Source organism: Gopherus flavomarginatus, chromosome 24 (genome assembly GCF_025201925.1).
Source record: "Gopherus flavomarginatus isolate rGopFla2 chromosome 24, rGopFla2.mat.asm, whole genome shotgun sequence".
Taxonomy (NCBI): domain Eukaryota; kingdom Metazoa; phylum Chordata; order Testudines; family Testudinidae; genus Gopherus; species Gopherus flavomarginatus.
The window spans coordinates 930276-954350 of record NC_066640.1 but is presented as its reverse complement, the minus strand read 5'-3'; the positions used below and the strand labels follow the sequence as shown (position 1 = coordinate 954350).

General features: G+C 52.2%; 2 protein-coding genes across 2 annotated transcripts in view; both read right to left on the bottom strand.

Moving 5' to 3' along the window:
* Positions 1 to 3076: 3076 nt before the first annotated feature.
* Positions 3077 to 5674, bottom strand: TIMM13 (translocase of inner mitochondrial membrane 13). Its single transcript, XM_050933850.1, has 3 exons — positions 5543 to 5674; positions 5332 to 5400; positions 3077 to 3363 (listed from the first exon to the last, which is right to left on the bottom strand). Exons 1-3 carry the CDS (start codon positions 5657 to 5659, stop codon positions 3265 to 3267), a joined length of 285 nt encoding a protein of 94 aa, XP_050789807.1. The 5' UTR covers positions 5660 to 5674; the 3' UTR covers positions 3077 to 3264.
* A 13232-nt stretch (positions 5675 to 18906) lies between these two features.
* The window catches only part of LMNB2 (lamin B2), a 96519-nt gene continuing 91350 nt past the window's right edge, over positions 18907 to 24075 (bottom strand). Inside the window, exon 12 of the mRNA XM_050933751.1 lies at positions 18907 to 23953. Within this exon, the coding sequence (XP_050789708.1) occupies positions 23912 to 23953 (42 nt within the window). The 3' untranslated portion in view covers positions 18907 to 23911. The remainder of the gene's footprint in view (positions 23954 to 24075) is intronic.

Sequence of the window (24075 nt, the reverse complement as noted above, 5' to 3'; positions counted from 1 at the left end):
GTAACTCACAGGAACCCTTAGGGGAGAGTCACTCACCTAAGACAGGGATGCTCAACAGCTGGCGTGCTGAGCAGGGAGCTGCCTACGTCAGCCAGTGGGTAATGCCAAGGAGTGGGGATAAGCCCAGCTCCTCCAAGCTAACGTGGCACCTGTCTTCAGTCGTCCTTAGCCGGACAAAGCGTTCAGCTGAGAATGCCAAGTCAGCCCTTTCTCAGGAAAAGCCTCAGTGGCAAAGCAGCCCCCACCTCCCTTAAAGCTCAATGCCTTGTCCTTTGGGCACTCAGCTGGGGTGGGAAACCAGTTTTCAAATCCCTGCTCCTCCTGAGGTGGAGCAAGGACTTGTCTCCCACCTCCCCGTGGAGCACGCTCACCCCACAGCTCTCGCTGGGTTCTCTCTGGCTACCAGGAGTTAGTTATACACATGGAAACAGCTTCAGCAAGAGGTTGAGAGACTCCCACCCAGGAGAGTCAACGGCTGGGTGTTTAGGGCATTTGCCTGGAAGACAGGTGACCCCGGTCCTAAATCCAGCACAGCAAGGATTTGAAAACAGCTGGCCCGTATCACAGAGGAGTGCCCAAACACCTGGGCTGAATAGACTTAGCTAGTCCCCAAAACTCCTGAGCTGGTCAACCCTTCTGACCACATCTACCAGATTGGGCCCATAGGCGATGGGGCGATGCCTAGGTGAAAGGGAGGGGCAGAGCAGCTCAGCAGTGTCAGGACTGAGGCAGTTTTATGCACCAGCTGCTGGAAATTTAGGTGCCTCCAGCAGCTGAGTGGGGGGTTGAGGATTTCAGGATGCAACCCAGGGTGAACATCTGGTGCAGAGACAACCCTTCAGCCTACCGTGGCCAAAGTGCAGCCCCACCCATGGAGCTCCCAGTAGGTACCATTGTGCCACATTACAACACAGGCTGGGCCCAGAGCCCTTTCAGGTGAGCACAGCATGAGCTAATGCAGCAATTGGGTGGGTGGTCCAGGCATTGCTCCTGCTTAGGGATTCCTGGACAGGCTTCTGGCTAGGCCCAATGATTTCAAAAGGTCTCCAGGCTGCTGATCTACTGTAAGTGCCCGCTGCCTGGCCATGGTGTCCGGGAGGTTGTGGGACTGGTTCCAACCCTGGGTGCCATTAGAAGTTATGTTCTAACCTTAGTGCAGCTTAGAAGGCAACTTAAAGCCCTTGCTGAGTTATTTAAGCAACAATGATTCCCCAGGTCACAATACAACATACTCTTGGCCTGGAGCTGCCCTCGGATTCTGGGATTGCAATGCTGTCTCCTAGCAGAGTGGGTTGGGCTCTGCTGGTCCCTGCAGCTATTAAACATTCCTGGGGGCAGACTCCTGCTCACAAATCCTGCTTTGTTCTTAGGAACACAGGATTTGCTAGAACAAGACAGTGCCCACCCAGTCCAAGCCTCAGGCTGCACATGACTCCATAATGCACCTGTGCAGGAGCAGAGAGCAGGATGACCCCTCCTGAGGCCAAGTGACGGCCCAGAGGTGATTCTGGTCCTATTCAGCGTAGCGCTCAGGGACACACCTGCTCCATGCACAGTTGTGATCAAGAAAGAGCCCACAGGGTGTTGGGATTTTATTCTCAGCGCAGCCTAAGAGTGGCGCTGAGCTCTAACCCCACCTGGCTCTGGATCACAGCTGCATATGGAGGCGCACGTCTGCAAACACTGCGCTGCAGAGCCACTGCACCCTCACTCTGTTATTTAACTTCCCCTCAACTGAGCTAGAGCCAGAAGCCAAACAAGCTGAACAAAACAACTGACATTTTAACAGACAGTTGCTGAGCACCTCTAGCGTTTGGTCTCTACTCCTGGTCCATAGGTTCTCAGTGACTCAAGGAATAACCAGTCTCAGGGGACCCACTGACTGGGAAAGAGCAAAAAGGGGGCACCTTAGGAGCTGGAAGGACCAGGGCAGTTCTGTTGGCCCTGCCCTCTGAGGCTCCTGGCTTAGGGCCCCCATGAAACCATCCAGCCCTTGGTTGAGTTGCCAGAACCTCAGAGGTGGCTCTGAGTGTGGCCTACAGGGGGCAGCCGTTAGCTGGTCACAGGATTTAATCCAATACCTGGAGCAGAGATTCACCACATCCCAAGTGGGGAAGGGACATCTTCATGGCCCAGAAAAGCAAAGGGCAGAGACTGAAAATGAAGGGGCATGAGAGGGAAAACAAACAGCAAGAGGCCAGCTGGCTGAGGCAGCTCCTTTAACCTTTGTTCTGTGCAATTCCATGCAGCCTGTCTCTACGCCCCCCAGCGATCCTGGCGCACTCATTTACTTCCCCATTGCGGATTCCTTGTCAGGCACCTCAATAACAGAACGAAGCCAGCAGAGGCCACCGAGCCAGGACAAGGTGCACTGGTGACGCAGGAAAGGCCAACACCGGCTGGCTAGGACAGGCTGCCGGGGGCCTGCAGCTGAGCTCTATGCTGGGACAAAGGGGGAGATTTTTTAATTCCAAACCTCTCATTTGGCAGCAACTATTGGGGGTGCCGCTGTGGGGGCTGGGGCTGATGCAATGCCAGCACCCAGCTCTGCAAGCCAACGCAGGCCAGACTATTTCATATAACAATCCAATGCCCCCATGTACTGACACCCTCCCACCCGTGGGGTACTTGGCAGCAAGCTGTGAGCCCCACACCACTGCCTAATAATTTCCTTGTTAGTCCATCAAACCTACCTGCCCAGCTCAGAAACCAACCTTCCTACTAGAGCCACCAAACCCACAGTCCGGGGGTGGATGCGCGCTGCCGATAAGGATCATGTTCGCTTCCTTGGGGAGGAATGCAAGTGCTCAGCCCCCTTTCCAGAAGGATTCCCTGCCCCCTGTAGCCCTTTCACAGGGCACTCATCAATTAACATATTCCCTAGCCAGTCTCTCAGACTCCTACCCTGGGCCTCAGACTCCACCCAGGGCACTAAAGCAAAGCCAGCTAGCAGATGACAGCACTTGACAGAATGGGCAGCAGCCACCCCTCTGGCTGGGCATCATCACTCCTCCTTGCTTTGAGCCTGCATTCTGCACTAGTCAGACACTGCGCTCACGCAGGCTAATAACAGGGAGAGGCTCCAGATGTGGCTTTATTGCTCTACCATGATGAAAATGCCAAATTAACCAAATCCCAGGGATTTCACTCCCACCACCTTTCCTTTCATTCTCACAAGGCCACTCCAGCTAGTCCAGGAATCAAGTCACTCTCCCCGAGCGGGGGGCAGTATTGAAGCATGTTGTCAGGGCTGCTGGAAACTGGTCACATGTTGGCTCTCTCCCTCTGCAGCCGGGAGTTGTATGCTCGTGAGACTGTGTTCCAGGCGTCCATGTACCGGTCCATACACATGGCAATACACTTCTGAAATAGAACAATAACGTGACTTCAGTCTTCACTCCAGACCCAGAGCATTTTAGCAAGGAGAGCAGGGCTCATTATCCCCATGTTAGAGATGGGGAATCTGAGGCATACACAGAGGAGATGACTTGCCCAAGGTCGCTGAGCAGGCCAGTGACAGAGCTAGGAACAGACGCCAGATCCAGTGCACTGCGACACCAAAGCAAGCACAAAGCTCAGGCAACAGAACAGGGCAGGGCAGCTGGCTAAAGCTTGTTACAGGGAGTTCCTGGCCTTCCCTCTCTGCCAGTAGCCTTGGGAAAGTCATTTCCTTTCTCAGCAGGTTTTCCCATCGTACAGATGAGGATGCAACAAAGAGTCCTGTGGCACCTTATAGACTAACAGACGTTTTGGAGCATGAGCTTTCATGGGTGAATACCCACTTCGTTGGATGCATGACACGTTAGTCTATAAGGTGCCACAGGACTCTTTGCTGCTTTTACAGATCCAGACTAACACAGCTACCCCTCTGATACTTGACAGATGAGGATATTCACCTTGTAAAGTGCTTTGAGAGCCTCAGGGGGATGGCACAAAGCAGCCCAGCTCTGAGAATCCACTCTGGGCAACACTGCAAAGATCCAGAATTCCCCCTCCCCTAAGCACCCTACAAAGATTTCTGCTTGCCAGAAGCTGGGAATGGGTGGCAGGGGATGGATCACTTGATTACTTGTTCTGTTCATTGCCTCTGGGGCACTTAGCATTGGCTGCTGTTGGAAAACAAGGTATTGGGCTTGATGGACCATTTGTCTGACCCAGTATGGCTGCTTTTATGTTATGAGACACATGCCATTACATCAGTGGTTTTCAAAGTGTGGGTCACAACCCAATACTGGGTCGTGGAATATATGGCACTGGGTTGCAGTGGCTCTAGTCAGCACTGCCGACTGGGCCGTTAAAAGTGCTGCCCAGCTAAGGCAGGTTAGTCTCTAACTGTTCTGACACTATGCGGCGCCCCAGAAGCAGCCAGCAGCAGGTCCAGCTTCTAGGCAGGGGGCCACGTGGCTCTGCGTGCTGCCCTCACCCTGGCTCCACACTCCCGTTGACCAGGAACTGATGGGGGGGGCAGTGCCTGCAGGCAAGATCCTTGTGGAGCCACTTGCATGCCTCCACCTAGGAGCCAGACCTGCAGCTGGCTGCTTCTGGGGCACAGTGCGATCCACGGTGCCAGGACAAGCAGGAAGCCTGCCTTAGTACCCCTGTTGCGCTGCTGACAGGGAGCCGCCCGAGGTAAGCCTGCGCCCCAACTCCATGCACCAATCCCCCTGCCCCAGACCTGAACCCCCCCAACCCAGAGCCCCTTCCTGCACCACAAACCCCTCATCCCCATCCCAGAGCCTGCACCCCGCAACCCAGATCCCCTCCCACACCCAGCCCCCTGCCCCAGCCCAGAGCCCCTCCCACACCCAGCTCTGTTGGGTCATGGGCATCAAAAGTTTTCTTCAACTGGGTCGCCAGAAAAAAGTTTGAAAACCACTGGATGACACCATCCCATGTTTAAATTAACCACTGCCCCTGTGAAGTGGGGACGGGCAGCAGAGGCCTCACAGCGGGGCGTGACCCAGCAAGCGGTGGAGCTGCGGGCAGGGCCAGGACCTGGCTCCCACCAAGGGCTGGGCAGGCGGCCCCAGAGAGAATTCCAGGCTCCGGGGCAAAGGAGCCACGTTCCGGCCGAAGATTTGCCCTGGGGATCCCGGGGGGCTCCCTGAGCATGTCCCCACCTCAGTGAGAGCCCCGTGGCGGGCCTGGGCCATAACACCGCCGCTCTCCAGGCTCGGACCCCAGCGCTCTGCGGCCCGGTGAGGCGCGAGGGGCTCACGCCCGGATGTCTAGGCGGCTGCGTGCGGGGGGCCCGCGGCAGGGACATGCCCCATGGCACCGGGACCGCGAACTCCAGCCCCCGCGGGAGGGACAGGCCGGGCCGGGCCTCACCTGCTCCGAGTTATCCAGCGAGCTCCCCGGCTTCCCGATGCACTTCCGGAAACACTTGTCGGTCATCCTCTGGGGAGAGCACAGAGCGTCAGGGCCCGGCCCCGGCCCGAGCCCGCCCCCCTCCCGCGGCCCACGGGGCGCCCGGCCCGGCCCGGCCCGAGCCCGCCTCCCTCCCGTCCCGCAGCCCGGCCCCGCCCCGCCCCGCCCCCACCTGCAGCAGCTCCTGCGCGTTGGCCACGGCGATCTGCACCTTCACCTGCTCCATGATGAGCCCCGGGTCCAGCTTCCCCCCCGCGGCCCCGAACTCGGAGCCGAACCCGCCCTCCATCCCCGCGCCGCGCCCGCTCGGAACGGACGGGCCCGCGCAAGGCACCACGGGACGAGCAGGCCGCCGGGCCTACAACTCCCAGCATGCACCGCGCTACGGATGACGCCCAGGCGTTACGGGATACGGGGTGTGGTCTGGACTGTGCCCGGCAGCCCCGGAACCCGCGCTCAGTAGACCCCGAGAGCGTCCCGCGCACGCGCGGCAGCGCCCCCTAGCAGCCCGCTGGGGCAGCCTCCAGCAGGGGTCGCACAGGTTTTGGCCCGAGGGCCACACTGGGGTTGGGAAGCGGCATGGCGGGGCGGCCCCGCCCCCAGCTGCTCCTTGTCCCCTCACCGCCCCTCCCCCCGCCCCTTTCGGAACGTGGCCCGCAAACGTGGGCTGAGGACTCAGGAGCGGCCGCGATTTCCCCTTCAAAGCGGCTTCTCGTGAGTCCCGCGCCTCCGCTCCCCTGCCCCCGCACCTGCGCTGAGCTGCCCGCGTGCCCGGTCCCGGGTTCCCCGTGTGCACGTGTAAATCGGCCCCGGAGCCCGCACTGCCGCCGGCACCGCAAGCTGAGGCGCTGCGGGAGGGGCCGGCCGGGAGCTCGGGCCGGCCCGCGGACAGAGTTCGTCCACCTCTGCTCTAGTCTCCCGCCCCCCACGGCAAAGCAAAGGGCAGCGTCAGTCAGTTCCAACAGCCCTTCCCGGCTGGAGCGAAGGGTGACGGGCACTCCCCAGCCGGAGGAAGGGGGCGGTTAGGGTGCCAGTTTGGTTTGGAGGGGTCACCCCATGACACAATACACAACACTCGGCCTGCCCTGAGGCGGGGCGGGGCTAGATGACCTCCTGAGGGCTCCTCCAGCCTAGGAGTCTGACAGTCTTTTAATTAAAGATTATTCTCCAGCTCCTGCAGACTCCGAGACTAGGCTGTGCCAGGGGTGTGTTTCGAGTGGAGCGCCCAGTCCCAAAGCGACCCTGGCCATTAAAAGTCTGCTCAGCGCCACAGGAGGGCTAAGGCAGGCTCCTGGCCTGCCCTGGCTCCTGGAAGCCGCGGCATGTGCTCCTACAGGTTGGGGCAGCCAGGCGGCTCTGCGTGCTGCCCCCGCCCAAGTGCCATCTCTGCAGCTCCCATTGGCTGGGTACTGCTGCCAATGGGAAGTATGGGGGCAGAACCTGTGGACAAGGCAGTGAACAGAGCCATCTGACCAAGCCTCCGCGTAGGAGCCAGAGGGGGAAATATGCCACTGCATCAGGAAGCTACTTGAGGCAAGTGCTGCCCTAGCCTGCACCCCTGACCACTTGCCCCAGCCCTTATCCCCCTCCTGCCCTCTGAACGCCCCAGCTCGGAACCTCCTCCAGCACCCCAAACCCCTCATCCTCAGCCCAAGTCTGCATCCCCCTGCGGAGCCCTCACACTTCAAGCCCTTGCCCCAGCCCACAGTCCCCTTCTCACACCCCACTCTCCTGCCTCAGCCCAAAGCCCCCTCCCATACTCCGAATCCCTCAGCTCCACCCCCCCAGCCCAGAGCCCCCCTCCTGCACCCCAAACCCCTCATCCCTGGCCCCACCTCAGAGCCTGAAGCCCCAGCTGGAGCCCTCACCTCCTCCCACACCCCAACCCCTTGAGCCAGCCCCCTGAAAACAAGTGAAGGTGGAGAAACCAAGGGACAGGGGGAGGGGGGAATGGAGCAAGCAGGGGGAAGGGCCTCAGAGGAGGAGCTTAGGGGCAAGGGTGTTTGGTTTTGTGCAAGTAGAAAGTTGGCAAACCTATCCAAGACAATTCTGGAGGACTGGCAATCCTAGGAAGATAAAAGGCACACTGAGGACTAAGACTCTGTTGTCTCCTGTCCTCCAGATCAGGCTAGGGGAGCATCCTACCTGTGTCAAAGCCCAGTTTTGTCGTCATCCCCATGTTACAGAGGAAAACAGGCACAGAAAATGGGTTGCAGGCCAGCAGCAGAGCTGAGAATAGACCCAGGTCTCCCACTTCCCAATCCTGTGCTCCAACAACTAGGAGCAGAAAAAGACCGTTACGCACCTTTGTAACTGTTGTTCTTCGAGATGTGTTGCTCATATCCATTCCAATTAGGTATGTGCACGCCACGTACACGTTCGTCGGAAGATTTTTCATCCCAGCAACACTCGGTGGGTCAGTTGAGGCGCCCCCCGGAGTGGCGCCACTATGGCACCGGATATATACCCCTGCCGACCCATCGCCCCCTCAGTTCCTTCTTGCTGGCTACTCCAACAGAGGGGAAGGAAGGCAGGTTTGGAATGGATATGAGCAACACATCTCAAAGAACAACAGTTACAAAGGTGAGTAACCGTCCTTTCTTGTTCAACTGCTTGCTCATATCAATTCCAATTAGGTGACTCCCAAGCCTTACCTAGGCAGTGGGCTCGGAGTGAGATGTCGCGGAATGAAGTATCGCTAAACCAAATGCCGCATCATCTCTGAACTGCTGCACTAATGCATAGTGTGAAGTGAAGGTGTGCACAGATGACCAGGTCGCTGCTCTACAGATCTCCTAGATGGGTACATGGGCCAGGAAGGCGGCAGATGAAGCTTGAGCCCGAGTAGAATGGGCGGCGAGATGGCTAGTGGAAACGTGAGCCAAGTCATAACAGGCACAGATGCAAGACGTCACCAGCTAAATCATCCCAGACGAGTCTTTGTCAAGCTGGGCCTTAAAAACCTCAAAGGATGGAGATTCCACCACCTCCCTAGGTAACTCATTCCAATGCTTCACCATCCTCCTAGTGAAATAGTGTTTCCTAATAGCCAACCTAGACCTCCCCCACTGCAACTTGAGACTATTGTTCTGTCATCTACCACCACCAAGAAAAGACGGTTACTCACCTTTGTAACTGTTGTTCTTCGAGATGTGTTGCTCACATCCATTCCAGTTAGGTGTGCGCGCCGCGCGTGCACGTTCGTCGGAAACTTTTTACCCTAGCAACTCCAGTGGGCCGGCAGGTCGCCCCCTGGAGTGGCGCCGCCATGGCGCCCAATATATATCCCTGCCGGCCCACCCGCTCCTCGGTTCCTTCTTGCCGGCGACTCCGACAGTGGGGAAGGAGGGCGGGTGTGGAATGGATGTGAGCAACACATCTCGAAGAACAACAGTTACAAAGGTGAGTAACCGTCTTTTCTTCTTCGAGTGATTGCTCACATCCATTCCAGTTAGGTGAATCCCAAGCCATACCTAGGCGGTGGGGTCGGAGTGAGAAGTCGCGGCATGGAGCACTGCAGATCCGAAGGCCGCGTCGTCTCTTGACTGCTGGACCAGGGCGTAGTGGGAAGCAAAGGTGTGGACCGATGACCAGGTCGCTGCCCGACAGATTTCCTGGATGGGCACACGGGCGAGGAAAGCCAGCGACGACGCCTGCGCCCTGGTAGAATGCGCAGTCACCCGGCCCGTAGGGACATGGGCCAAGTCATAGCAGGTCCTGATGCAGGACGTTACCCAAGAGGATAACCTCTGGGAGGAGATAGGAAGCCCTTTCATGCGGTCCGCTAGTGCCACGAAAAGCTGGGGGGATTTGCGGAAGGGCTTGGTCCTCTCCACGTAGAACGCGAGAGCCCTACGGACATCAAGCGAGTGGAGCTGCTGCTCCCTGCCTGAGGAGTGAGGTTTCGGGAAAAAAACCGGGAGGAATATCTCTTGGTTGACGTGGAAGGCTGAGACCACCTTGGGGAGAAAAGCAGGGTGTGGTCTCAGCTGCACCTTGTCTTTGTGGAAGACCGTATATGGGGGGTCTACCACAAGAGCCCGGAGTTCCGACACCCTTCTAGCTGAGGTGATAGCTACTAGAAAGGCCGTCTTCCAAGAGAGGTAAAGCAGGGAGCAAGTAGCTAACGGCTCAAAGGGGGGCCCCATGAGCCGGGACAACACCAGGTTAAGATCCCAGGTTGGAGCAGGGGGACGGACGTTAGGGTATAAACGTTCCAGCCCCTTAAGGAATCTAGACACCGTCGGGTGAGAAAAAACAGAGCGACCATCCGCACCCGGGTGAAAGGTGGAGATAGCTGCTAGGTGGACTCGCAACGACGATATGGCCAGACCTTGCCCTTTGAGGGACCAAATGTAGTCTAAGATGTCGGCTACCGAAACTTCCAAAGGGCGGAGATTTCTCTCCACGCACCAACAGGAGAAGCGTTTCCATTTGGCCAAATATGTCGCTCTTGTGGACGGCTTCCTGCTGCCCAAGAGCACCTCCCTCACCGGCGTGGAGCAGCGCAGCTCAGAGCCAGTCAGCCACGCAGGAGCCACGCCGCTAGGTGCAGCGACTGCAGGTCCGGGTGACAGAGGGTCCCGTGCTCCTGGGTAATCAGGTCCAGATGAAGGGGCAGGGGAACTGGGTCGGCTATGGTCAGGTCCAGCAGCATGGGGTTTCAGTGCTGTCTGGGCCATGCCGGGGCTACCATGATCACGTGAGCCCTGTCCCTGCGCACCTTCAGAAGGACCCTGTGGACCAGAGGGAATGGGGGAAACGCATAGTACAGGTGGGTCGACCACTGGATGAGGAAGGCATCCGCTATCGACCCGGGCTCCCTGCCCTGAAAGGAGCAGAACGCTTGGCACTTCCTGTTCCCCTTGGACGCGAAGAGGTCCACCCGGGGATAACCCCACCTCCGGAAGATGGAGAGGGCGACGTCTGGGCGAAGGGACCACTCGTGTGACAGGAAGGATCTGCTCAATCGATCCGCCAGCGTGTTCCGTACTCCGGGGAGGAAGGAAGCCATGAGGTGAATGGAGTGGGCTACACAAAAGTCCCAGAGTCGTATCGCCTCGTGGCACAGGGAGGAGGATCTGGTGCCGCCTTGCTTGTTGATATAATACATGGTCGTCGTGTTGTCGGTGAACACCGCGATACAGCGACCCTGAAGCTGATGACAGAACGTTTGACAAGCAAGACGGACCGCTCTCAACTCCCGCATGTTGATGTGTAGCCCCACCTCCTCCTGGGACCACAGGCCCTGCGTCCTCAGGGTCCCTAGGTGGGCCCCCCAGCCGAGATCCGAGGCATCCGTTGTTAGGGACACCGAGGGCTGAGGTGGGTGGAAGGGGAGACCCGCACATAACACTGACTGGTCTAGCCACCAGCCGAGGGAATCTAATACCCTCTGGGGGATTGTGATTAACATATCTATCGGCTGTCTTGTCGGTCTGTAATGACTGATGAGCCACAACTGGAGGGGCCTCATGCGGAGCCGAGCGTAATCGGTCACAAAGGTACAAGCCGCCATGTGGCCTAACAGGGTTAGACATGTCCGCACTGACGTTAAGGGGGCTGTCCGCAGCCGTTGCACGATCGCCGACAAGGCCTGGAACCGCTGCAATGGCAGCAAGGCCCTGCCCACAGTGGCGTCCAGGACGGCCCCGATGAATTCCACCCTTTGTGTGGGAACCAGGGTGGACTTGTCCGTGTTTACCAAGAGGCCCAGAGTGGCGAACATGTCGGTGATGACGCGGACATGGCTGCAGACTTGTTGTTCCGACGTGCCCCGAATCAACCAATCGTCCAGATACGGAAACACGTGGATACGACTGCGCCGAAGCTGCGCCACAACAACTGCCATGCATTTCGTAAACACCCTCGGGGCCGTGGACAGGCCAAATGGGAGGACTGCAAATTGATAATGAAGAGGCCCCACAACGAAGCGAAGGAAACGTCTGTGACGTGGCCAGATGGCAATGTGAAAATACGCGTCCTGCATGTCGAGGGCGGCGTACCAGTCTCCCGGATCCAGGGATGGGATAATGGTCCCCAGGGATACCATGCGGAACTTCAACTTCACCAGGTACTTGTTGAGCTCTCGCAGGTCGAGGATAGGCCTGAGGCCCCCCTTGGCCTTGGGGATCAGAAAGTAGCGGGAATAAAACCCCTTGCCCTTCTCGTTCTCCGGCACCGCCTCTATAGCTCCTTTGCCGAGGAGCGTCTGCACCTCCTGTCGAAGGAATTGCTCGTGAGAGGGGTCCCTGAAGAGGGACGGGGAAGGAGGAAATGAAACAAACTGCAGGCGGTATCCCGACTGCACCGTGCTTAAGACCCAGCGGTCTGATGTTATTAGGGACCACGCTGGGAGGAAAAACGAAAGGCGGTTGGAAAACGGGGGGGAAGGATCCATTGGGGAAACTGTTACTGCGCCCTCGGGCGCACCTTCAAAATGAAGGCTTAGGTCCAGGCGGGGGCTTAGAGGAGCCTTGGTTCTGCCCCCCTTGGTTCCCCGAGTGCCTGCGCCTTCCGTTCCTGCCGCGGCGCCTGTTAAGGTCCTGCCGCTGGCGGAACTGGGGATACGGCCTGCGCTGTTGTTGTTGCTGCGGCCGGAAGGGTCTGCGTTGCGTCACGGGTGTGTGCATCCCGAGTGACCGCATGATGACTCGGTTGTCTTTCAGACTCTTGAGTCTGGGGTCTGTCTTTTCCGAGAACAAGCCCTGGCCTTCGAAAGGAAGGTCCTGTATAGTGTGCTGGAGCTCCGGCGGAAGGCCAGAAACCTGCAGCCAGGAGATGCGACGTATTGTTACACCCGACGCGAGGGTACGGGCAGCCGAGTCTGCAGCGTCCAAAGAGGCTTGCAAGGACGTGCGTGCGACCTTCTTGCCTTCCTCCAAGATGGCCGTAAACTCTTGGCGAGCATCTTGTGGCAGCAGCTCCTTGAATTTGTCTGCTGCCACCCAGGAGTTGAAGGCGTATCTGCTCAGCAGGGCTTGCTGGTTGGAGACCCTGAGCTGCAGCGCCCCAGCCGAGTACACCTTACGGCCGAGGAGGTCCATCCGCCTGGCCTCCCTGGATTTGGGGGCTGGAGCCTCCTGGCCGTGACGCTCCTTATCGTTCACTGATTGAACCACCAGGGAACACGGAGTCGGGTGCACATGGAGGTACTCGTAGCCCTTAGAAGGAGCCATGTACTTCCTCTCGACGCCCTTCGCAGTAGGAGGAATGGAGGCCGGAGACTGCCAGATGGTGTTGGCGTTGGCCTGGATGGTTCGTATGAATGGTAGGGCGACTCTGGTGGGAGCGTCTGCCGAGAGGATGGTAACGATTGGATCCTCTATCTCCGAGACCTCCTCGGCTTGCAGACTCAGATTTTGAGCTACTCGCCTGAGGAGGTCTTGGTGCGCCCTGAGGTCCAGCGGGGGGGGGGGGGGGGGGGGGGCTGTTGGAGGAGGTACCAGCCACCGCTTCATCCGGGGAGGAGGATGAGGAGACCCCCGGCAAGAGAGTGTCTAACGGCGGGTCTCCTTCGGCCCTCGCCTCTGCCTCAGGAGCCAACGCGGAGTCTTGATGCTTGGACCCTTCCTCCCCATCCGGGGAGGGAGGGGGGCGAGACAACGAGGCTTCAGGTGCCCTGCGCTCCGCAGTCGCCGGCCTAGCAGGGAGCTGTTGGGGGCCCTGGGCCTGATGGTATGCCCAGGGTGTCCAGAATCCCCATTGTTGCGGGCCTTGGTCCTGCTGTGGCGGATCGCTGAACAGCGCCGCCTGCCGGTCGGTGCCCAGCGCATACCCGCTGTCCGTTTGCGAAGATACGGACGGCTGTCTAGAGGGCCATGGCGGGGCGGACCCTGGATGGTAAGGGTCTGCGCGGGCCGGCACGGACGATCTTCTCGGTGCCGGAGACCGGTGCCGGGAGTCATATCGGTGCCGGGACCGGGACCGGGTTCTGTCACGGTGCCGGGATCTGGACCGGTACCGGGCGCCGCTTCGGTGCCGGGATCGGGACCTGCCACCAGCTCGGTGCCGGGAGGTCGACCGGTGCGGCGAGTAATGTCTGGATCGGCTCCTGGAATCGCGGTGCCGGTATCGGCGGCTGGAGTCCGACCGCGATCGTCTTGATGTCGACCGGCGCCGTGAGTGCGACCGGTACCGCTGAGGGGAGCGGTGCCGGGACTGCGAGCGGCGGCGGGATCTGGAGCGACCGTGACGTCGGGACCTGGATCGAGAACGTAAGTCCCGAGACGGTGCCGACATCATAGGCTTGCCTCTGGACACGACCCGCACCGGAGGTACCGGGGGTGGCAGCTGAGTGGGCTCAGTCATGGCTATGAGGTCCCGTGCCGAGGCGAAGGTCTCCGGTGTGGATGGCACCACTATCTCAACCCCAGATGTCATGGGGGAGCTTGGCGGCACCGGACTCGACGGACCCGCCGGGCCCGGAGTCGACGGTGCCGGCGGCGCCGCGGCCGATGTTGAGGCCGGGCGCTCCAGTCGGGTCTGCCTGGCCGGAGTAATAGACTTCGACGGCCTAGGCTCTGTCCCCGGTGCCGGAGAAGGTCGGTGCCGGGGAGTCTTCTCGGTGCCGGGGCGATCCGGTGCCGGCGCCGAGATCACGGCCTGCGAAGCCGCCGGGTCAAGTGCCACCTCCATAAGGAGAGTCCGGAGCCTTTGATCCCTCTCCTTCTTTGTCCTTGGCTTAAAAGCCTTGCAGATGCGGCACTTGTCGGATCTGTGCGATTCCCCCAGGCACTTCAGGCACGCGTCGTGGGGATCGCTGGTAGGCATGGGCTTCTTGCAGGCCGCACACTGCTTGAAGCCCGGCGAACCAGGCATGAGCCTGGTGCCGGGTGCCGGGAAGGGCTAAGCCCCCGGCGAAGAACTATTTACAAACTACTTAACTTAACTACTACTATCTACACTTAACAATCTAATTAACAACTACAATAGTGCTAGAGATAAACGATAGATAACAAGGAGAGCTAGGGACGTGGAGGACAGCTATGCCAGTTGTCACGGAGTGTGGGGAGTCCGGTCCTGCACCCCTCTTCCTGGGACCCACAGTGACTCTCAGCCAGCCGGTAAAACAGAAGGTTTATTGGACAACAGGAACACCGGTTACAGCAGAGCTTGTAGGCACAGTCAGGACCCCTCCACCGAGTCCTTCTGGGCTTTCAGGGTGCTGGGATCCTAGCTAGGATACCCTGAATTCCACCCACACAGCCCCAAGCCCAAACTCAAACTGCTTCCCTCCTGCCACTCCCTTCCTTTGTCCCCTTCCCGGGCAAAGGTGTTTGACCTTTCCCCTCCCTTACCTAGCTCAGGTTACAGGCTCTGGCATCGTCCATCTCCTAAAGTCCTCCCCTGCTCTCCCACTCCCCACACAGACAGTCCCTACTGCATCACATCTCTCCCCCCTTCGAGACTGAACTGAGCGGGGTCACTCTGCCCAGTGACCTGGGGAAGTTCAGGGCCCCCTCTCCGGGACAACGCATCCGCTGTCAGGTTGGCACTTCCCTTCACATGGACCACGTCCATGTCATAGTCCTTCAGGAGCAGGCTCCACCTCAGGAGCTTGGCGTTGGCTCCTTTCATCTGGTGCAGCCAGGTCAGGGGAGAGTGGTCGGTGTACACGGTGAAGTGTCGCCCAAAGAGATATGGCTCTAGCTTCTTAAGGGCCCACACCATGGCCAGGCATTCCTTCTCGATGGCCGCATAGCTTTGTTCCCGGGGTAGCAGCTTCTTACTCAGGTACACGATGGGGTGTCTCTCCCCCTTTTCATCCTCCTGCATTAACACTGCCCCCAGTCCCGTATCTGAGGCATCCGTGAACACCATAAAGGGTTTGTCAAAATTTGGGTTTGCTAGAACTGGGCCACTAACCAGAGCCTCCTTCAGCGCCCGGAAAGCCTCCTGGCACTGCTCAGTCCAGATCACCTTGTCTGGTTTCCCCTTTTTGCACAGCTCAGTGATGGGGCCGGCTTCCAACGACCGACACGGCGGTAAGAAGGAACTGAGGAGCGGGTGGGCCGGCAGGGATATATATTGGGCGCCATGGCGGCGCCACTCCAGGGGGCGACCTGCCGGCCCACTGGAGTTGCTAGGGTAAAAAGTTTCCGACGAACGTGCACGCACGGCGCGCACACCTAACTGGAATGGATGTGAGCAATCACTCGAAGAAGAACAGTTGAGCTCCATCCTCTTTGGAAACTCACTTCAGGTAGTTGAAGGGCTACTATCAAATCCCGCCTCACTCTTCTCTTCAGACTAAATAACCCCCGTTCCCTCATCCTCTCCTCGTCATGTGCTCCAGCCCCCTAATCATTTTCGTTGCCCCCTGCTGGACTCTCTCCAATTTGTCCACATCCCTTCTGTAGTGGGGGGACGAAAACTGGATGTAATACTCCAGGTACGGCCTCACCAGTGCCGAATAGAGGGGAATAATCACTTCCCTTGATCAGCTGGCAATGTTCCTACTAATATAGCCTAATATGCCGTTGGCTCTTCTCTTCTCTTCTCTTCTCTGTTTGTCTATGTGGGGATGACACTCAGTTATGACACACGAGGCAGCCTTTGAATGCGGTTCGGTTTGTTTTAAACAAAAGAAGGTGACAGATAAAATTCAAAACATTTATTGGAGTGTGTTGTACAAAAAGTCTTCCAGTCACAAAATGTATATTACAAATCATTGAAAGAGACATTTGGCATGCATATTTCTTAAAACAAAAAATTGTGAAATGATAAAGTCTAGATCTTTGTGTAGTTTTCATATGCTCCACCCCAACATTTTCTATTTCTCTGTTCTTCACTTAGATATTTTTTTCATAATAACTTATTTAAAAACTCAATAAGCCATTATTAAAAAGCTCTTTTACAGCAAATTTCCCAAGGAAATGTCAGTCAAGGTGAGCAGTGGCCTATACCTGGAGCTAGCAAAAGGCTGTGTTAAAAAATTACAATTCAAGTCAGTATTATTTTGTCCAAATGTAAAGCCTCTTGGCTTAAACTTTGTTTAAAATAGCTTATTGCTTGCAATATTAGTGTAACAATCTGGGTATCTGAAAAACACCAGAATGTCTGTCCGACCCAGCAGACTACATCATGTAGACTACATCAAATCTACATAAACTCATGACTACAAATTATTGGAAATTCAATAAAAGACATTTTCTTTTACTAACCCCAAAGTCAATACAGTGCATTGTGCTTCTTTGAACTAATTCTCTCAAAAGTAAGCATCTTTTTTTCCCTCTAGACGTTAGCATTTCAAGAAAGGCATTATGTTTACAAATAATAATTGCATGTAAATATGGGCTTATATAAAAATCACCTTTAAATTATTTTAAAGCTATGCATATTTAAGGGCAAATAGAAATTCTGTTTCCCAGGCCATTTTAAGTTTCAAACAGTAAAAAAATCTAACACAATTTGTCTCCACATTTAGCTAATGCAATGCTTTGAAATGCAAACACCAACCATCCTTCCACTCACTGGTCCCTAATAAGGCTGTGTTTCCTTCCAAGTCAGGGGTTTGTAATTGGGTCCAACAGCGACAGTAAAAGCCAGTATCCAATATGGACATGCCCGCTGTTTAGAGTTTAGCCTTTCAAAACTAGATGTAGAAAGAATAATTATAAAATGGCTTAAGACTGAGAAAGTGAGATAAGTGGCTACAGGGCATGCATTATATTGTTAAAAACCTGCCACTTGTACTATCCTTCTCCTATTAACACCGGGAAGGGGAGAATACGGAAGGAAGAATTCACCTTTCAGATGGGATGAGGGTGCAGAGTAATCTCTAGGAGCCACTTTCTGACCCCTACAGTATGTCTGACCGGTTTCAGGTTAAGGATCTTTACATGGGATGTTTGAAAAGAAGTATTTTAAGTGTATAAAGAACATTAAACCCCTCTGGGCAAATGCTGTGGGTTCTGCATGCCCTGTTCCTCAACAAAAAAAACATATATACCGAGTGCATTTCCCTTCACAGTACACTCTGGTTCACATTGTAATGTAACCAACAGCAAATACATTCAACAGAGTCAAACTAAGCTAGCCTTTACATTTCAGGCTGTGGGAAGCTGACTCACCCCCCTCCCCCCCCCCCCCCCCCCCCCCCCCCGCCGCTTCCTGAGACTATTTTTTGGTTCGTACTATGAATGCACCCTATATGCTGGCCAACCCCCAGCCACTGGCATAGCAACACTGATGAAAGACCTACAAATCATTGCTAACTCCTTTTTTTATGCTTTCAGGGACAAATCTAGAGTCCTGTACCAGCCCAAGTAGCCAGACTGGGTACTAGGCATGTGCAGGGAGAGAGGAATCATGGCCGCTCCATTGCCTGGGCAGAGCTGCCATTTCCCAGAGGCTACTGCAGCACAATAGCTTTAATGTGGCCTGAAGCAGGTTGTCAGGAAGGAGAAGGACATGAGGATTTGTGTAACCATGCCTCTCCCGCTGCATGTTGTCACACCAGGAGCTCAGATTCTTCTGTGGCAGGGGTGGGCAAACTTTTTGGCCTGAGGGCCACATCAGGGTTCTGAAACTGTATGGAGGGCCAGGTAGGAAAGACTGTGCCTCCCCAAACAGCCTGGTCCTGGCCCCCTCCCACTTCCTGCCCCCCTCAGAAAACCTGACCCATCCAACCCCCCCTGCTCCTTGTCCCCTGACTCTAACCGCCCCCTCCCCAGGACCTTACCCCTTATCCAACCCCCCTGCTCCCTGTCCCCTGACTGCCCCAACCCCTATCCATGCCCCCATCCCAGCAGGTTCCCCTGATTTTCCACGTCTATCCAACTGCCCTCTGCTCCCTGACTGTCCCCCTGGGGCCCTCTGCCCCTTATCCAACGCCCCCAATCCCTGCCCCCTTACCATGCCACTCAGTGCACCAGGAGAGGCAGCCCCACTGCCCGGTCGGAGCCAGCAACACCACCACATAGTCTAGAGCACTATTGCAGGGTGGCGGCTCTCGCAGCCATGCTGCCTGGCAGGAGCTCGCAGCCCCGCCACCCAGAGCGCTGGTGGCATGAAGGGCTGAGGGGCAGGGGGAGACAACAGGGGAGGAGCTGGGGGTTAGCCTCCCCGGCCAAGAGCTCAAGGGCTGGGCAGGACAGTCCCACCAGCCATAGTTTGCCCACCTCTGCTCTATGGCCATGCCATGCAGGAGGGTGCTGGATTTGCTCCCCTCCCACACCCCAAGTACCTTCACAATATGCAAACCTGGGAGAGGGAGCATTTATAGCACGCTTTTCACATAGCTCTTTGTTGCTGTTCCCTTTGCTATTAGCGAATAGAGGCTTGCCTACATGGGGAAATTGACCAGCCGTAGTTATTCCAGTGTAACTCATAGACTCATAGGTCAGAAGGGACCAATATGATCATCTAGTCTGACCTCCTGCACAAGGCAGGCCACAGAACCCTACCCATCCACTTTTATACAACCCCTAATCCAGGACTGAGTTATTGAAATCCTCAAACCTGGTTTGAAGACCTCAAACTGCAGAGAATCCACCAGCAAGTGACCCATGCCCCACGCTGCATGGGTCCCTTAGGTCAGAATAAAATGACTTGAATTCCAGAATAGAATGTCCACACCAATGAGTTATATTGGTATAGCTAGAGCAAAATAATTATTTTGTGCTAACTAGACTGATCAATTCTCCTCACAGGCCAACTCTGCCTTCTTCAGGAAACCTGTATTTGTAATATTAAGTCTATTGCCATGGAAATTCTGATGATCTTCCACATACAACATGAATGGCTCACCTGCAGGATCTAATAGAAAAAGATGGCTAGGTAGAAAGAAGCTACACTTGGTCTGAACACAAAGCTTTAATTAACTATTGGGATTGCCAAAAAAAAAAAAAATACAAAAAAAAATGTAACAGTGCTGCTTTAGATCTGGTATAGCAGAAGATGCTTCCACTTTGGAGTGCCTACTTTAATCTAATGAAAGAGTCAGGCTGAATGCTCAGCAAGTCCAACATAAATGGGAAAGATGGTGTTTTCAGAAGAGACACATTAATGTAAACAAGAAGCGGAATACAGTAGTTTTACTGTGTCTTGCACTTTACAATCAAGAATTGCTTCTTACATTTTAAGTAGCCTTCTGAAAAATGCAGTGGTAACAATCACCAAAGCAAAGATGCTTTTAGGAGGTTAGTCTTAGTCTATTGAGCTTCTTATACTGTCCCACCTCACCACCGTCTCTAAGCACCTATGTTACATGAATATGGCATGGCAAGAGGAAGAAGCAATTCACATCCAGAAATCACTGCTGCAGCCTTTTTTGCCTTTCTTAATGGTGTACGCTTGTGTGTCAGTTTCAGGCAGGATTATTACAGTTAACAAAGGCCGTAAAACATCAAGCTCTTCAACCTTGCATGTGCAGAACTCAGAGGAAGTTAATCTGTACCAGCACTGGCATTTGAATAAGCTTCTAGAAAGTTTCATAGGAAACAACTCCACATTTAGGGCCCAAATTCTGTAGACACTTACTAGGGGATGTTGTGCTCACACCATCTTGGCCAGTCCCACTGACTTCGATGAGCTAGTTAAGGGTAAAAGGCACTACAGCCAGTAGTAACGGTCTGCCAGCATCAGACCCTAGAGCAAGACACAGACTCATATTCAGTATGTGTTGCATAAACTATGGCTCAGATCACATGAGGTCTTTTCTGATACAAGCTGCCCTTCTAGCCCGGACTTTACAAGGAAATTCACTAAATAAAGCCAACTGAGTCGTCAATGAACTACATATTATTCTATATAGTTTAAAATATTAAAGCAATAAGTCTACTACAAAACAGAATGAGCACTCTGAATACTGGCCAACATTAAAAAATATATAGAGAGAGATCTTTAAAAAAAACCTATCTTCTATATAAGGTAAATCATGAAAACAGAGTTGGAAAGGGAAACAGAGTCCAGTGATTAGAAGATATATTGCAAAAACAGTTTCACCCTGATTGCATTCATTTGCATAACAATAATTTAGAAAAGGTAATTGGTAGTGGCATGGCTGAGAAACACAATTTCAGCTATATATATTTTACAGCAATAGGTATGATTTACTACATATTAAACCACCTACTCAAGCAGAGTGGGAATATAAGAAAAATGACCAAATACAAGGACAAAGAGAAACATTATTCCAAAAATCCATTTCTTTTTACTGCTTTTTCTACAATGAACTGTTGATAATGGACTAAAACATAATTCTAAATACTTTACTAGCATTTAATTGTGATAATTAAATCACCTTACTGAGGTGAACATTTTGTGAACACCTGCAGAAAATTAGCACCTTTGATATTTTTTAAGTGAGAGGAGAAAGTTCATAACCTTTTTAAAAATCACTTGCATTGTAGCAAAGCTAGCCATTAAAGTCACTAACCTGGCCTTCTAAGTTATATCTGTCAGTCTAAACACTGTTCAGAGAACATAATGTCCAAAAGCCACTGAAAACATCCAAACCTTCTAGCTTGTGTGATGAATCTACACTACTTGAACAACAAGACCAGAGTTCTAGAGTGCAGATAGTACAAGAGTTCTATGCTGGCATCAAATAGTATCCAAATTATCAACTACTGGGAAAAAATGTTTGCTTACTTTGCAGTCAATATATTCTTTGGAGCAGTCAATTATACTTCAGAGTGTATAAAGATGCACTATCACAAGAATCCTAATGCTTCTGGTAGTCAAAAGTTACCTCTGGTAAAAACACAAGAGAGGAAACCTGAACTTAAGGAGACATTACCAGATACAATAACTTTTTTTTAGTAATATTTTACTTCTAGTATGTATTGTACTTACATTATTTGTGTTTACTTAGAACATTTCAGTCAGGCTGGACAACCTGCTGCGGCAAACAATGCAAGAAACTGCTTACACCCAAACCAAAAAGTTCTCACTTTTTAAAGACATTTTGCAAATGCTTTGTTGCCTAAACTATCTGACAATGTCCCTTTACATACAATAGAACTATTAATAAACGGAACGTAGCAGTGATAAAAAAAATCAACATTTACAATTGCTTTTTAAAACCTCATCATAGCCAAAAATAAAGTATTTTAAAATCTAAAATCTGAATTATTGAACCAAAAGTTCTGTTTAATGACAAATACTTTACAACCATTCATATCATCATATCTATTGTCCATCACAATTTCACCCTTGCATCCACTATTTATTAGGGTCTCAAACGTGACTGAAAGTCCCAATAAATAAAACTGTGAAAAATTTCAGCTTTGATCCCTCATTACATTCAGACTATACCTGCCCAAGAGTAACTGGGACCCATCATTCTCCACCACTGTTAGCAATGACGGAGTGATAATGCGGACAGGGTTCAGATGTTGCCTAATCCTACTTGGAATAGAGTTAAATGCCACGGTACTCTTGCCACCTCTGTCTACACTGCAGCTTCTATCATTGCTTCCACTGGTGGAGCAGCATCTGTGGTAAATTCTGGGTTATAATTTTCCTAGCGTATACAAGACTCAGTATATCAAAAGGATATTACCATTTTCTTAAATGGCTCCAGTACTGTGGGAAGCACTCATGTTGGGTTCTCCGAAAGCCCTATATAGGCTCACACTGCCTTAAATCTGTTATTTAAAAACCAGTTTGAAGTTAAAGAATGACATATTTACTAAGACTGTCAAGCAATTAAAAAAATTAGTTGTGATTAATCACGTGATTAAAAAAAATTAGTTGTGATTAATGGCACTTTTAAACAGTAATAGAATACCATTTATTTAAATATTTTTTGATGTTGTCCACATTTTAAAATATATTGATTTCAATTACAACACAGAATACAAAGTGTACACTGTTCACTTTATATTTATTTTCGATTAAAAATATTTGCATCAAAAAAAACAAAAGAAATAGTATTTTTCAATTCACCTAATACAAGTACTGTAGTGCAATCTCTTTATCATGAAAGTTGAACTTACAAATGTAGAATTATGTACAAAAAATAACTCAATTCAAAATTAAAACAATGTAAAACTTTAGAGCCTACAAGTCCACCCAGTCCTATTTCAGCCAATCCCTCAGAGAAACGAGTTTGGTTACAATTTGCAGGAGAAAATGCTGCCCACATCTTGTTTACAATGTCACCTGAAAGTGAGAACAGGTATTCGCATGACACTGTTGTAAGCCAGTGTGGCAAGATATTTACATGTCAGATGCACTAAAGATTCATATGTCCTTTCATGCTTCAACCACCATTTCAGAGGACAAGTGTCCATGCTGATGACGGGTTCTGCTTGATAACGATCCAAAGCAGAGCAGACCGATGCATGTTCATTTTCATCATCTGAGTCAAATGCCACCAGCAGAAGGTTAATTTTCTGTTTTGATGGTTCAGGTTCTATGGTTTCCACATCAGAGTGTTGCTCTTTTAAAATTTCTGAAAGCATGCTCCACACCTCGTCCCTCTCAGATTTTGGATGGCACTTCAGATTCTTAAACCTTGGGTCGAGTGCTGTAGCTATTTTTATAAATCTCGCATTGGTACCTTCTTTGCATTTTGTCAAATTTGCTGTGAAAGTGTTCTTAAAACGAACATGTGCTGAGTCATCATTCAAGACTGCCATAACATGAAATATATGGCAGAAAGTGGGTAAAACAGGAGACATACAATTTTCCCCCAAGGAGTTCAGTTGCAAATTTAATTAATGCATTTTTTTTTTAATGAGCATCATCAGCATGGAAGCATGTCCTCTGGAATGGTGGTCAAAGCATGAAGGGACATACAAATGTTTAGCATATCTGGCACGTAAATACCTTGCAACGCCCGCTACAAAATGCCATGCAAATGTCTGTTCTCACTTTCAGGTGACATTGCAAAGAAGAACCAGGCAGCATTATCTCATGCAAATGTAAACAAACTTGTTTCTCATATCGATTGGCTGAACAAGAAGTAGGACTGAGTTGACTTGCAGGCTCTAAAGTTTTACATAGTTTTGTTTTTGAGTGCAGTTATGTAACAAAACAAATCTGCATTTGTAAGTATGAGGTGAATTGAAAAATACTATTTCTTTTGTTCATCATTTTTACAGTGCAAATATTTGTAATCAACAAATCAATGTATTTGAAAATGTATGAAAAGCATCCAAAAACATTTCATAAATTCTAATTGGTATTCTTTTGTTTAACAGTGTGATTAATCGCAATTAATTTTTTTGAGTTGATCGCATGAGTTAACTGCGATTAATCAACAGCCCTAATACTTATCCTACTTTCAAGGAGTCCTGTCCCATTTAAGCTTAAAATTCATTCTACTGCAGGTTTATATATAAGACAAAAGTTTTAATGGTGGGGAAATAATCCAATAGTCCAGTAGTAGGTGGAGGGGAGGATAAAGAAATCTATTTAAAAATCCTGGCAGTTTTGCTTGATTAAATTTTTTTCTATAAAAATGTAACAAGGAGTAAACTTTTAAAGAAATCAGATGATACATATAAAAATAGTTTTCAGTGGCTCTGGAGGAAAAAATAGCAAAAAGAAAAGAAAAGAAAGGAAAGAAGTAGCAAATAATGTTTTTTCACATCACTGAACATCCTCTAGACGTTGTCCTGGGATCCCCCTGGAGGAACAAAGAAATTAGTTAGTGCACAGTACAGTGACAGCAGGCCACAAGCACCTCATGTCCTGTCTCGACTAGTACAAAAGATAACTCAAGTTAGCTAATATGACTTGAAACACAAT

Excerpts from the sequence above, each read along its gene's own strand:
- TIMM13 (XM_050933850.1), bottom strand. The coding sequence starts at position 5,659 with ATGGAGGGCGGGTTCGGCTCCGAGTTCGGGGCCGCGGGGGGGAAGCTG. Across the intron at positions 5,401-5,542 it reads ACGCGCAGGAGCTGCTGCAG|AGGATGACCGACAAGTGTTT; the intron begins GTGGGGGCGGGG and ends TGCTCTCCCCAG. Across the intron at positions 3,364-5,331 it reads CGCTGGATAACTCGGAGCAG|AAGTGTATTGCCATGTGTAT; the intron begins GTGAGGCCCGGC and ends GTTCTATTTCAG.